At 38.3% G+C, this 15958-nt stretch overlaps 1 protein-coding gene across 8 annotated transcripts in view; it reads left to right on the forward strand.

The window, feature by feature from the left end:
• PLEKHA7 (pleckstrin homology domain containing A7) overlaps nt 1–15958 on the forward strand; it is a 227503-nt gene that overhangs the window by 105986 nt on the left and 105559 nt on the right. For all 8 annotated transcript variants that reach the window (XM_089521073.1, XM_089521075.1, XM_089521074.1 and 5 more), the window contains exon 4: nt 10883–10966. In XM_089521073.1, coding sequence (XP_089377199.1) covers nt 10883–10966 — 84 coding nt within the window. The remainder of the gene's footprint in view (nt 1–10882; nt 10967–15958) is intronic.

A 15958-nucleotide genomic window follows, 5' to 3' on the forward strand; every position in this document is an offset into this window, starting at 1 on the left:
GATAGATAGAGGCTCAAAGCCAACTATGGAAGTTTATAGTAATATGAGAGGTTTCTTTTCTCAAGGGGTAAACTAAGGCTCTAATTCTATATACTATATATACTCAACCATAAGTCGACCTTGTGTTAAATCGAGAGCTGGTTTTGGGGTCAAAAGTATGGCTTTTTATATGATCCATGGACAAATCAAAGATAAAACATAGGGACATATAACAAAAGATTAAAAAAAGGAACCATCCCCTTCTCTGAATTGGGTGGTGAAAGGGGAGAGCTTAGTCTGTCCCTGGAGCACCTGAAAGAAGCACCGACCCACTCTACTCTCTCCTCAACCATGTAGGCTTTAGAATGAGCACAAACAGTTATACCTGCCAGAATTTTGTAAGTTCTTCAGCATCAAAGGAAAATGATGGCGAAGAACTTACAAAATTCTGGCAGGTGTAACCGTTTGTGCTCACGCTAAAACCTACGTGGCTGAGGAGAGAACTATGGTAAATCATGGCTCTGCTATGTATGGGCAAGGTGACCAGGCACTGGCAGAACTGTCAAAATTACGTGCATGTCAAAAAGGATGAAAAAGTAAAGCAAAGTAAATGGCAACCACATTAGCAGTGATAGCTTTTAACTTTAATGTGATAACTTTGCCTGATTTTAACCCATAAAAGCTGACAAATATACACAAATGTCTTATTCAGTCGTCTCAAAGCACACTTTCTCTCAGAGATCCTTTGAGGGGAAGCATCAAAGACTTGCCATTGCCACCATTTACCAACCCAGAAATTGAAAAAGGTTAGAAGTGGTGCCCTACTGGAGAGAGTAGTGTGGGTCATTGCTTCTTTAAAGTGCTCCCAGGACACACTATGCTCTTGCCTTACACCACCCAGTTTAGAGAAGAGGGTGGTTCTTTGATAAGAGTTAAAGTATAGTACTTACATTGACCTGTGATAAGTTGACCCAGGTTTTTTGATTCAATTATTTAACTAAAATTGCTAGACTTAAACATGAGTGTATACAGTATGCTTACGTGGATAAACTGGATATCTAAAACTTTGCATCACTAAATGCTGAGTTACTTGATATAACTAGGAAAGGTATGGTAGATATTTGACATGGACACCTACAGGGATGCACACAGTTTTGGGGCAGAGTCCAAATCAAAAGTTTTACATCTTGGAAAATTTCAGGGTGGGTGTAAGAAAGAGAAAACACATCAAGAATGTTGCAAATCAAGAAAGAACAAAGATGGAAGGAATGTTTCACTGTGAGGTTCTGAGAACTGAATGGTGTGTTGGAATAATGTTGGTTTAGTTCTTCCTAGTATATGATGCAATTTAAGGGAATAATCCAAAAATGTTTCAGTAAATAACATTTTTCAAAAGCAAAATGGGAATACCTATAAATGCTCTTATTGGAAATGCTTGTGTGTTATCTGCATTTCAGGTTGTTGTTTTTAAGTCAGAACTCTATACTTTACACATGGTTAAATGAACTTTTTTTTAATTTGAACTGAAAGATCTTATTTTTCTCATGTTTTGAAGTTTTCTGCAGAGACCCTTCTCCCTGTTCCACCACTGCAATAGGCGTATCTGATCAGGAACACAGGAGATAGCTTCTTGGTGGTTGTTCTCAGAATTTGAAATTCCCTTCCTAGAGATTTAGGCTGGTCCCCCTTTGCTGGTCCTCAGGCAGGTGACAACTTTTTTATTTGTTTGTTTCAGGAGGCCTTTGACAGCTGGTTACATAGGGAGAAAGGGCCTTTTATAAAGTGCTGTACTTTTTATTTTATTTATTTTTTATTTCAAGGATGTACATCTGTTTATATTTGGTGTTTTGCGTTTAATGGGCATGCTTTTATTTCTCTTAATGCTACTCTTAATTCAATTATGTGTTTAACTTCGGTCTCAAAAAGACTGCAGAAATAATCCAGTTTGAGACCACTTTAACTGCCTTGGCTCAATGCTAGGGAAAAACAGTAGTTTTGTGAGACATTTAACCTTCACAGTCAGAGAGCTCTAGTGCCACAATAAACTACAATTGCCAGGATTTAATTTATTTTTGGAATATTAATAATAATAATAATAATAATAGCTTTTACTACTAATATTACTAAAATGCATTTACAAAAAAATCTTTCTTTCACTTACTGACATTTTTGCTGAGGTGATAAAACAAGACTGGGAATGTTCTATCCTGAAAGGGAGTTGTAGAATGATTTCTACAGATTTTACTGGTACAAGTCAGGATTTCTAGATTTTAAGTACTCTGAAGAGTTGGTGGTAAATCACATTGGTGAAATTATATCCCTGTGGAAACCTATCATAAGAGAAATGCAGTACTTTAGTCATATTCCAAAGCAATCAATGTTTATTTATAGTGTAACATTTATTTCACATTTAAAATAGATGCAGTAGATAATGTATGTTCTAGCCACCAATAACTTAGTCTTTGCATACTTTGAAGAAATGACATATCTTAAATCAAGAGGGTATTGAAATATTATCTAATTTGCAGTGCTCTGTGAAAACAACAGCAAATAATACATTATTTGGAAGCGTTTTAATGTATTTCCTCATACATTACTTACCCTAACCTCACTGAACCCGACGTTATTGCTATTATGCAAGTGTTCATTTGCAGCATAATGATCCATTCTCAGTTTTTTTTCCTACTGTGTTGGTACAATATTCTATAATATAATCCTGATTAAAATAATCCTGAAAGGCATTTGAAGAGAGATCAGGTTTTTTTCAGAATTTTGAAATTCTAAGGCAAGTCTCTGTAACAACAAATTAATCATTATTTTGGGTAGTGTTAAGTGTCTTCCTTACTTGCCTTTCCATCAATTGGTGTTTGGCCAAATTAGAATACAATATGAGATATATGCCAGTATAATAAAGAGCAGTTTTGAGTTCTAGAGTCTTGCATTTTCCTGGAGTAGCCTCCCATATGTACCAAAAAGAGTATGTTATTCATGGTGGCTATTTATTGCTTCCAGTATCAGAGAAATTGTGCATCTTAAAAATACTTGCCTAAGGTTATGAAGAAGAGGATATTGCTATATTCATGCACTCCTGTGCACTTCCTATTGGCATCTGATTTGCTACCATGTCAAGAGAATGCTGGAAAGAGAGGCTTTTGGTCTGATCCAACGCAGCTCTTATGATCTTATTATATGACTGTTAATTGCATATTGGTTTTTCATGGCAGATACTCTGAAAGCAAAAAACAAAAATAAAGATGTGATATTTTCCATGTCTCCTGATTTGGAAAAAAAAAAAAAAAGAATTGTAGCCAGTGGTATCTTTCTTTCAACTGATGTAGCCAGTGTTGGCTCTTGTTATTGGATATTTGTGTTTTCATATGGAGTTCTTCAATTCATGAAATTGCCCATCTTTAGATTCTAAAAGTGACCATGATGCAAAAGGCAACTGGTTACCAGGAGGATTTTATATTCCTAAACATCAGTCATTATGCTTACTATCCTAGTTATTGTTGTAGCATAGGATTTTGTGTCACAGCTTAGAAAGTTACTTTTCAAGAGTAATCAATTCCCTTTAATCATTATAGGAGGTTGAAAAATAACCCATTGCTGTTACTTAATCCATTGTTAAAAAGATAATTTTTGTACTACTTTTGCTGCGTGTTACTTTTGCATTGCTTTCTGCTACTTTGAGAGAATAACATATCAATGCTGCTCTTATAAATTGTGAGTGCATAGTACAGTCGGCCCTTCTTATACACGGATTTTTTATACACGGATTCCAGCATACACGGTTTGAAAATGTTCCAAAAAAGTATAAAGTTACCTTGATTTTCCATTTTTTATAAGGGACACCATTTTGCTATGCCATTACATTTAATGGGACTTGAGCATACACGGATTTTGTTATACACGGGGGATCTTGGAACCAAACCCCAGCGTATAACAAGGGTCCACTGTATATCTTCAGAGCTTGATTCCATTAGATAAAACTCATATTACAAAATATTGCAACATATAGTTCCCTGTGTTCCTGGTGGTTATGAAGCAAGGGTTCCAAATTAAGACTCTAACTTCATATTGCTACATATATTTTAAAATAAATCTTAGACTTATATAGTATCTGAAAAGGTTAATTAAGAGATAAAAGGTAAAGAAATGTAGAAACATGTACGTGAGTGGTAAGTCTTTCTGTTATCTAGGATGCAATTTACAAAAATACGGGAATTTCTACACACTTTTTTATGCAGTTACACTCAAGCAGTCTACTGAGTATAGTTTTTAAAAAATATTTAGCAGTTAACCTTGAGCCATGCAGTAATAATTAACCAACTGGAAAGGAAAGAATTTAAAGAGAGTATGCTGGCAGAAAAGAACAACAGCTGACCTTTCTCCCAAACCAGGTGTGTTTTTAGACTTCAGCCAGATTAAACAGCTCTTCAGAGTATGGGATGCTAATTGAATTTTTTAAAGAGGTGTAAAGGGTTTTGGACACAACTGATTGCAGTTTTGGCAGTTTATTTAAGGGCAGTTGTTAGACAGTTTAAATACAACTCTTTAGCAGCAGGAGTAATTTTGATTATTGGCATTTGGATATTTTCCTCTGAATCACTCCACCCCCTCAATATCTTGTCAGATAAATAATACACATAGGCGGGTTATAGACCGCCCATTTGGGGCGGTCTGGACCCGCCCCTTTCCCCGGAGTATCGGGGCCTCAGTGGTCAGAACGGCAGCCGCTGAGGCCCCGATCTGCCTCTTTTCAGGCTGCGGGGAAGCAGCAAAACGCCGCTTCCCCGCAGCCTGAAAAGGGGTGTCCCTGGGGCTTCAAGCCCCAAGGACACCCCGCCGCGGCGGGGAGAAGAGAAAGGGGCCGCTTGGCCCCTTTCTCTTTTAGTCCGCTGGGCGCAGCCATCTGAAGGCTGCGCCCAGCGGACTAAACCAGGAAAGAGCTCTGAAACGGAGCTCCTTCCTGCTCCGTGCTGAGGGCGCACTAAGCGCCCTGGTGCGGAGCCAGGACATCACGTCCGCGCCGCCCCGTCTAGAGGCGGCGCGGCCGTGACGTCCTCACGGCGGCGGCCATATGGAAGGGCCGCCGCCGTTTAGTGTGTGATGAGCATGCACTAGGGTTAGGGTGATGCGGAAGCACCGCCCTTTTGTAACCCTAGTGCGTGCTCGTCACGCACTAAAGTGCCGGTCTGTAACCGGCCATACTTTCCCACTTCCCCAACCTTGTCTTGTGGTTTGGAAGCACCACTACTATTCAGAAAGTTTGGAGCTAGATATGTTAGTCCCATCTTATAAGGGACAGCTAACATATTTTATAGTTGTAGCTATTTCCAGAGTAGAGACCTGTTTGGGAGGCTTGCCACTGACAGGTCAAGACTAAATGTTTGTTTTTTAATGAGTGTTCCTTTGAGTTGCTTGCAGGTAAGAATACCCTCTTTTTATTTCCTTATAGGAGGAGGCATTGTTTAGCACAGAGAATGAAGGTGGCAATAGCCGAGCACTAAATTTCTACACTTATGAGGTCATTATGGAGGTCTACCTAACTACATCCCCTCTGACCCTCCTAGCTTTTTCCAAAGCAAAGAACTGCTGTATGAACATAACAGTGGGTTCACTAAAATGGTGCCATGTATCAGGTCTATGTTTTAGCCATTAAAATTGAACTAAGTGCTGATATTTAGTTGCAGTAATGGTTTGACACCAAAGGGGGTTGTCACTTCAGGGAAGATCAAGTGTCCGATTTTTAAGATGTGCTCAGTTTCTACACCATCACTCCTAGAATAGCTCACATATGTACATAAGGGAGACCCTATTTTTCTGACTGATCTAGAGTGCCAACTTAATCTAACCTTGCATAAGTATGAAAAATTATGTTTTGGCGCAGGGCATTGTAGATAGCTTTAAGAGGAGATGAGCAGTGCTTCAATGTTGTCCCATTTTTAGTCTCCTTTCACCTTGTTTGTGGGTTTGCAAACCCCTTGTACTTGAGGGCAACTAGTAAAAGGTGAGAAATTGATTTCTTTTAAATGAAGGAGAGCAAGGCTATAACTAAAGAACCAGCTGAGAAATGAACATTTTATTATCTCTCATGAGCTCTCATTCAATTAATTAATGACTTAATCCTTAACTTAATGCTAAAATTCCAATTTAAGTCAATCAATTTCTAACTTACATTTCTACTTAATTAACTTAATTGATTTTAATTAGTTAATTCATAAAACTGAACACAATTGGTACTGCACACAACACATGACTGGCATTCCTGCACATCTTGGCAGGAATGTTGTATAAATATGAACAACATGGCAACACCAGTGACATCACAGATTAAGTCAAATGATGAAAGATCAAGTGAGTCCATGGTTATGTGAATTATCCCTATGACAAATTCAGTCCATATTTTCTTCTGAAGGTGGAGGATGATAGGTTAGTTACAGTGATGTCGAACTATAGTGCCTAGGTGCAATGGGTGTGAAAACTGGGAGAACATCTTTATCTCAGTAACCCCTATCCCAGCACGCACAGAAGCAAAGTGGCATTCCCGAATGACACTTTATGCAGTACACAAGACTATTGCTGCTAAAAGGAAAAATTGGCAACCACTTTGTGCATGCTCATGAGTCTTTTCAGTTCCTGGCCATTTAATGTCATCAGATATAAACATTAAACAGTTAAAAAAGGTTAACAAAGCCTCTGACAAAGAAGATTATTTTATTTTATTTTATTTCTTCTTTTGCCCACTCACTATGCCTCCTTTTCTTTCTCATTTTCTAACTAGCTAGAATTTTTAAAGCATCATTGGCAATAGAAAGATGGTAATGAAGGGGGAGAGAAACAGAGACTTTTGATGTTGTTTTGTAACAATGTTTTTGCAATAAACCTTGAGTTGGGAGACAGTGGAATTCCACTTAACAGTTTTACTGTGGATATGTGTTCCTGATTTAAGGTAAATAGCAGCTGCTGCTGTGAGAGTCCCTTATTGGGCATGCATGGACAGCAAAACAGAAAGAAAAGGAGAGGCAGATAAGTTTGCATCACCAGCTACCCTCAGCATGTTAAACAAACAAGCAAACAAACAAACAAAAAAGCACAGATGTGTCAGTTTAGTCACCAAAACAGAAATCATAAGGAAAAAAAAGTAATCCCTAAGTGTGTTTTGGAAAAAGGTTTCAAGTGATATCCAGCAGGTTTGCTAATTTTTAATTTAATTATGTAAGGCGTACCAGAGCTATGTTTTTTTTTCATTTCACATGTGGATAATGTTAGTTTTTGTGTAAAACGTTTCCTGACACATGCATTTCTGTTTTTTCTCCCTGGGTGTTTTTTTTTTTTTTTTTTTTTTTGTTTGGTGGCATAAGAACCTATTCATATTCTTTTTATGTTATATCAGCCTCTCGTACCAAAGCGTCTGTTAAAGAAGTAATGCCTAGGAACACATCTGCTTTGTTAACTGAGAATCATTGAACCTATCTATAATAGTACTTGTTTTGAAAAATAATTGACATACACATCTGAGTGAATCTGGCTGAAATATTTTCTGGGGTTAATAACATACTGGCCTCTATAGAAATTGGCTCCACAGTAGTCATAGCTAATTCTGAATTCCAATCAGTAAAAGTCAATTCTATATTCAGAAAATAAACATTGGCAGCAACATTTTATACCACTTAGAACTTCACAGATTGCATGGTATGACATTTATTATCTGGTGCAAAGTATTGCTTTCTGAATTTGGGGTTCAGTTTTAACAGAAAAGTATCCAGATGTCATGCTTGTACAAATATATATACAGTGGTACCTCGGGATACGAAATACCCAGGTTACGAAATTTTCGGGATACGAAAAAATCCCATAGGGAATTATTGTTCCGGGTTACGAATGTTTTTTCGGGTTACGAAAAAACTTTTGGTGCTTTTTTCGGCTTTTTCACACGGAATCGCGGCTTTTCCCCATTAGCGCCTATGGCAATTCGGCTTACGAAGGCTTTTCGGGTTACGAAAGCGGCCGCGGAACGAATTAATTTCGTAACCCGAGGCACCACTGTATATATTTATATACATGTATCAATGGTTTATGAAGACCCCTCCCCCAAAACACATTTTTTCTTGTCAGAAAACATCAATAATGTATCTTGCGAGGGTTCTATTATTTATTTGTTTGTTTGTTTATTTAAGTATTATGCCTTATACCTGGGAAATACAGTCAGCCCTCTCCTTACACGGGGATCCGTTCCGGACCCCTCCGCATAAGGCGAATTCCGCCTATGCTCAAGCCCCATTGGAAACAATGGGGCTCGTGCACTGTGGTGTGGCGGAGTGTGGGCACCACGGGCGCGTGCGCCCATTCAATTGAATGGGACGCGCCGCCCCGCGCGCTCCCTGCAGCTTGAGTGTGTAAGCTCAAGTCCGCGTAAAGCGCGCCCGCGTATGACGTGGGCACGCTGTATATGAAGTACTAGAGTTCTTTAGCTGATGGCATAAAAAACGAAGGAGTACCTTTCTACCTATTGGTTGTTAGGGAGTGTGAGATGGAAGGTGATGGTGCAATTGTACTGAAGCCTTGCTGCCAGTCTTTCCATATGCTGCTGCTGGTGGTGGTGGTTGTTAACTGCTTTCAAGTCAACTTCAACCTACGGTGAAGTTCTACATCTCCCTATTTTAGCTATGGTCCATGGCAGTCTCAATCATCCTTGTACATTCTGTTTCTTCTCTGCTCAGCAGTGGCTGGCCTCTTGTACGGCCCACGGCTTTCTCAACCCCTGGTTGCATAGTGATGGTAGCTCTTTCCTCTCCCCCAAGTAAGCACCTGGTGAGTGGTGTCGGCAGCCCAGGGAGACCTCTGGTGCAGCCCACTGCTTGCTCATCTGGCTCCCTCTGTTCCCTCAAGCGGGGACCTGGTCAGTCGCAGTGGTTCAAGAAGAATGCTGCTGTGGTCCACTGCTCCCTCAGCCCTCTGGTTGGGAAGCAATTCTAGCGCTCTCTATTTTGGGCAATGGCAGCTCCCTCTACTCCCCCGAGTGGCAGCCTTGTTGTCAACATCATTGTTGTTGGTCTGAGTGGGCGGCTTACACAGCCTACTGCTTCCTCAGCTCTCCCAGAGACGTAGCAGTGGCAGTTCGCTCCACTCTCTTAGCCAGTGATTAGCCATTGTGTGAACAGAATGTTGGACTAGACAGGCCTTTTTCAGATCCAACTTGCCTCTTATGTACCTATTACTAGTGGTCTCTTTCTTTAGCAGTCCCTGCCATAAAAACAAACAACAGCAACAACAAAAAAAACCCCTAAATTCTACAAAACCTAGCATTTGTAACAGGTCCAAAACACACTGCAGAAATAATCCAGTTTGAGACCGCTTTAATTGCTCTGGCTCAGTGCTAGGGGATCCTGGCAATTGTAATTTATTGTGACACCAGAGCTCTCTGACAGAGAAGGCTAAATGTCTCACAAAATTACAGTTCCCAGAATTTCCTAGCATTGAACCAGGGCAGTTAAAGCAGTCTCAAACTGGATTATTTCTTCCGTGCGTTTTGGACCAAAGTACGTGCACCTTTTTTACTGCCTCTTGTCAATATTAATTTTATTTACTCCTATATGAGATTGGCTATCTTCTAAGAAATGTTTTAATGGAAATATATGACCAGTAACTAATAAACTATCAATTTGAAAAAGCAAGCAAGACACTAGGATGATTTTGCTTGGATTTGGTTTAAATTAGGAACCCTCTCACCTGAGAAATTTAAATTCTTTCTCCCTTTAAACCTTACTGTAAAAAGCACTGATAGCATATTTTCTCTGAAGCACAGGATTGTACCTGCTCTGATACTGTTTTACACTGGCTTGTATCAGCTTTATACTGATATATTACTGTTTTAATAAGATCTTTTAATTTAAGTAATTAAAATGTAAGTAAAAAAGCACAACTTTTCTAACAGCACAACTTTTCTGTTTTACATTATGACAGCAATGTCATCACCTACAACAGAAAACAGCAGCGGAAGTACAAAGTTTAAATGATATGAAGGTTAATTTTTAGGGGAACATTTTAGCAGAGACAAGAGGGAAGGTTCTGAATTATTGTCATTGCAGAGCTGGGGGGCGGGATACTTTTTGGAACACCGTTGGCCATGCTGAGCTGGCAATACAGGGGACTGTATTTTTTTTAAATAACTTTCTCAAGTTCTGATACTGTATTTTTTTAAATTAGGGAAGTAGTATTAATAAAATGTAATCATGAGAATTATACACATTTTGTGTTTGTATTGTTCAGAAACATAAATTGAAATTGTAAGCAGCTTCAACCACCTATTGAAAAAGCTATTGTTCATGTAGAGTTTCCTCAGTTATGTTCTAATTCCTGTATTTCTTTATATTGGTAATTGGAAAGCATTAATTATTAAATATTTAAAAATAAATGGATCTTTCCAATGCACCAGATTATGTATACTTAATGTGAACCAGCTGTTCATTTCACTGTATAATGATATATAAATATTACAAATAAACAAACAATAGAAAAATGGTGCCATCTGTTCTACAGAAACAAACTACACTGAATTTCTACAAGTTATCAATCTATACTGATTAATTTATCTTCCAGAATCAAAAAAGCAAGTCTCTTACAGAGTTAAGGTGAAAACATGTACTACTTGTTTCTGTTAAATATCAAGAGTGTGTAATCAATAACTGTTTTCTTCATAGTAAAAAACAAAGCTTTCTCTGTCAGATTCAACAAAATACCTCATCCTATCAGTGTATTGTGTGAAATTGCAAGAAAAATCATATATTTGCAGGAGCAGGAGCTTGTGAGATGAAATAATGTTTTTTTTTAAAAAAAAAATCTTACATTCTGATGCTTGTGCTGGCTTTGGTATTAAGTTACATTTTGATTTTTGTTTCAGCCACAACCAGCAGTCTACAACATTTAGGCATCCTGTGACTGGCCAGTTTTCCCCAGAAAACGTTGAGTTTATTTTACAAGAGGAGTAAGTACAAGATTTGTCTTTTTGTTTTTCTCAAAGCAGACATTTGAATATTTGTAGTTAAAACTGTAGGAAAGTGTTGTCATGTGCAAAAGCTTTGATGTTTCATACTTCTGTTTTGCACTGATACTAAAATAGTTTATGGACTAGTAACACTGATTCCTGTTTTTCTCAGTTCAGAAACTGTGGCAACATTTCCCTGTTAGAGTGGGGGAAACCTTTTCCAGATAGTGCTTCTAGATTAAATATTTTCCATGTGGAAGGCCAAAAAGGAACAAAAATGAAAAGATGGACAATAGCACCAAACAGAATGCTACAGAACTCTTTACCAGGCAAGTGGTACAAAGAGAAGTGTGGGGTGGGTTGTCAAGAAATACAATCTAAGAATTAGGCTAGATGTTATCACCACAGTATCTACTGCAGTCTACGGTCAGGCTCAAAATGGAAATTGCAGACTGTTACTGGTTAGTATTGTATGCCTCAGAATATAGTGCATGAACAGACTGGCCAAAATAAAACTGCTTTGGGTCACTTTGGAGATATGCTGTTTAAATGATGCATGAATCCCAAGAGGCTGGAGGCCGCACTAAAACCATGCTCCAATCCTAAGGACTAGAGAACAGGTTTGGTGCAGCTTCTGGCCTCTTAAGATGTGTGTGTCATTTAAACAGCATACCTTCAAAATGACCCGAAGCAGCTTTATTTTGGCCTGTCTGTTTGGGCCCATACTTAGTATCCTGGAACAAAGAAACTAACACCCATTTCTGAAAACATACAAGCTGGGAAGGAGGGTAGTGCAATTTCCACTTCTCTTTAAGACAGTTCTTCCACCTTTTAAAGGATGTGTGATTCTGATGTAAGAAACTGTATCAAGCAATCATCCTATCATTGCCTATACTTTGGAACACTTGCAGTATTACCTTTGTTACCAGTACAACTTTACCAACCATCTGTTTTTGTAATTTTCTTTTTTGTCCTTTTATCTAATGGTGGTATCTTTCTTTTAGCTAAGATATTTGCTATGCTTGTGCGAGTGTTAAACATAGCTGATTCACTTTACAGTTAATTTCTCTTTAGTGCAGGAGATGTTTGCATCTCTTCCAGTCCACACATGCATAGTCATGTGAAAAGAGGCAGCTCTATTTTGGCTGTGATGCAGTATATACTCCAGGTGATCATTAGGGTAATCCCTTATTATGAGTACAGCGCACTTTTGGACATTGAAGGAAATGAGGTTTGTGGAGAGTTTTATGTTTGTTAGTCCCATAGAACATTGTTTTAATGCCAACAGCTGCAAATCAATCAATAATTATTACAGTTGTAGACCAGCATAAAAAGGAGTGAAGACAATTTTTACTTATGATACCAAAGTATCATAAAAGACAAACACATAAAATTTACATTCAGTAATATTAATAATGCTAATAAGAACCAACAGCAGCAGCTACCAACATGTCACAACACTCTAACTAGCCCAAAGTTTGTATATAATCCCCAAATCCATATGGCTCACATGGCTACCTGAATACTTCTAAAAGAGCTCTTTACTATAAATTATCTACTGTTGATTTATCATCTGTCTATGGGTCACAATGGCAGTAACACAAAATCTAATTATCTTATCCATAATCTGTGCATCCTGGTCAGTGAGCAGAAGAGAAAGACGGTATTCTTGCATCCTGCCACAAATATTATTTAATTATATGTATAATTAAAGCAAGACATCTTCCTTGTTAAAAAGGTCAATATAAAATGACGTGGTTGAGCGTTTCTATCACCTCGTTTGCACAGGGACAAATATGCTCATGAAAATGGATCCTTTTATTTGTTTTCCTCCCTCCAATTGCACATGCACATTAAATCGTGCCAATGTAAAATATTTCCTATAGTTAGGAATTGTTTAGTTTATAAAATAATTGGGACATCCACAAGATTTCCAAGTACTTCCAAGAATGGTGACTAAATTCAACTGATTTTGTAACTCTGTGTTCCTTATTTGTTGTTTGATGACAGATTTAGCATTATGGTTATCAAGTGCTATTAAAGCATTATGTGTAAAACTATTATGATAAAAGAAATAGTCAATTTTTCCGTGTATATTGAAAATCATTAATTAGCATTAGAGGAGCCATCCCCATTAGAAAAAAGGTGAGTTTTAGCCTATAATGATCGTAAGAGTCTAGGCATGTGTCTCAGTAGAGATCAGACCTGCCTTAATATGCATGGCGACATAGGGAACACAGCATGGAACAGCAAATACACTTCTGAGAAATTTAATCTGCAGTACTTCAAAATTATTGAAAGCACAGAATTGCACACTGTACAACAACAGGGATACAACCTTGGCTTATAAATACTTGGGTAACAGAAGACATATATTACCCCCTTTTAGTATAAAAAATATCTAAGCAAAGCTGACATGTTTGTGTGGGCATTTTCTACTGCTGTTTTCTTCTGCATTTTCCAGAAAATGGAAGAGTGAAAAACTACTCTAAAATACCTGTATTTTGTGACTTGTTCAATAGGCATCCCTTTTATTTGCTATTAATTACCATCTTTTTTGTAAAAACTGTCATCTTTGTTTTGTAATTGTTTTGTAATTAATAGTTAAGGATTCATTATTACAATAATCGGAAAGCTCTCTTAGAAGTCTCTACTAAGCCTATTACCAAATAAGATAGAAACACTGCATCATCTGCATAGGAAAGAAGTGATATGGATTAATTAACCCATTTAAGGGGTGAAAGCTAGTGCCCATTAAACTTTTAATCAATAAATTGATATAAAAGTTAAATAAGTTACCAGCTAGGATGCAGCCCTGCTTAAATCCATTAAAAGTAGGGACTGAATCAGAAAGGTGCCCTGCATGATTATATCTTACCTAAGGATGAATATTTCACTCATAGTGTCCTCAAATGTTTCCATAGTGTGTCCCTAGGTATTAAAAGCCTAGGTCAAATGCTGATTTACTATCAGTCCAAAGCCATGTAGAGAGCAGCCCCAGATGGGGATGCATATTTTTCAAGTTAAATACTGAAGGATAAAACTCTGATCTACAGTTCAACATCCACATCTAAAACCAGCTTGTCATTCAGTATGTTTTCCTGTTCTAGCCAATCCAATAATTTTGAATGCAAATGGCCAGCATACAATTTCCTAATAATATTTAGCAAGCTGATCAGTCTGTAATTAGCTGGATCTGATCATTCGTATTTTTTATGGATTGGGATAATGATTGCCAACCCATTGTTCTCAGGAAAAATAACTGAATGCTCAATCTAAGTGAAAAGCTGAGGTAAAACTGGAGCCTACTAAACTAAATTTGCTTTTAGGAATTCTGAGGGACTGTTATCACTCCCTCACACTTTACCTGATTTTAGCTGTAAAGACAATGCACACCCCCAAGATGTCTAGAAGCTGGCTTCACACCACCCAGCTGCCCACATGTGGGCCGGCTTCTGGGCGCTCCGATGGCGCAACATTTATGCTGCTTGCTGCTGGAGTGCCTAAACGCTGCCCTCTGTCTGCGGCGGGGCAGAAAAGATTACAAAAGTAGGCTTCCCAAGGAGATGCTGGAATATTACAATCCATCCTAGGAATAAAGTTACAGAGCCCCCCACCCCACCCCCGCTACCATCCTCCAGGTTTAGCTTAGCAGCTTCATTTATATACTGCTTCATACTGCACTAAGCAGTCTCTAAGCAGTTACAACTGTAAGCCTCTATAACCATGCATCCTAGATGCAGTGATTAAACATTGCCATTTTTTCCTGAGCTGGTACAAGTTCACTATTCTGTGTCTACAGCTTTGAAGACTAGAAATGTGATTTTAAATAAACAAGGAAACAGAACTTTTCTGGTATCCGTGTGAAATGCTATATTTCATGCAAAATGCAGAATCTTGGACATTTCTTATATTGTGCGTTGTGGGTGCATTTGTATGTATGCTGCTGATAGTGTGATAATACTGTGAATTATAGGGAAAAATTTAATACAAAAATGTGGATAGATGTTCATCAATATTATAAGACAGACCCATACATTATTTCCTTGGTTTTCCTATAGTGCTATACCTGAAAATCGATAGGCCTATGAATGGAATAAATATGATCAAAGAGGCTTATTCAGCTTTGGTATTTGGTCATTGTAGAAATTAAAGAGGGCAAAAGATAAAATAAACCATAGCAGGATTTCTAAGCATTTGCGCAATACAAGTCATACCCCGAAAATAAGACATAGTGATAGGCCTGGAGCGGAACAGAAGGCCTGGAGCGGAACAGAAGGGGGTGGAAAGATTGGGACCAATGATTCTAAAGGAAATGGAGTCGCAAGAAGCTCAGGATGCAATTCCGGGTTTAAAGAGTTATGACGATGTTCCAGAAGAAGACGACTTAACAATATTTGAATAAATGTAGATTGCTGTACCATATTTTATAAAAATAAGACATCCCCTGAAAATAAGCCATAGTGTGTCTTCTTGAGGAAAAGTAAATATAAGACAGTGTCTTATTTTCGGGGAAATGTGGTACATTTCTGGATTAGGTCTCCCTAGGGCAACCTTAATTTTTTGATTGATCTAATTTGTGAGTAACAGTATATGGGGTGAAACAGATCTCCCAAAAAGGGAAGATTGGGGCTGTGCTGGTGCCATTCACAACCACACACACACCCTCCCCCTAATCTGGCCCCTTCCGCAGTTCCAAATGGACTGCAGCAAGGTACGGAAAAGAGCCTCTCCTGGCTGGGCTGGGCTGGGGCTGCCATGCCTCCAAGCCATCTAAATGTCACACCCCAGGCCACGAGGAAACCAGTTTTTTCGGCCGTCTGTTTTGGACCTGTGTATCACAGATGGGTTTTGTGTTTTAAAAGTTAGGAGATAGAAGGATGAAAAGGTGACAGTAAATTTCTTATGGCAGAAGAATGGTAGAAGGTCATAGGGATTAAAAGGAAGGGGAAAGCAATTATTTTCTTTGGGAATTGACCATTTGAAAGTACA

Source organism: Sceloporus occidentalis, unplaced genomic scaffold (assembly GCF_023333645.1).
Source record: "Sceloporus occidentalis isolate IW3139 unplaced genomic scaffold, rSceOcc1.0.p SCAF_4, whole genome shotgun sequence".
NCBI classification, from domain to species: domain Eukaryota; kingdom Metazoa; phylum Chordata; class Lepidosauria; order Squamata; family Phrynosomatidae; genus Sceloporus; species Sceloporus occidentalis.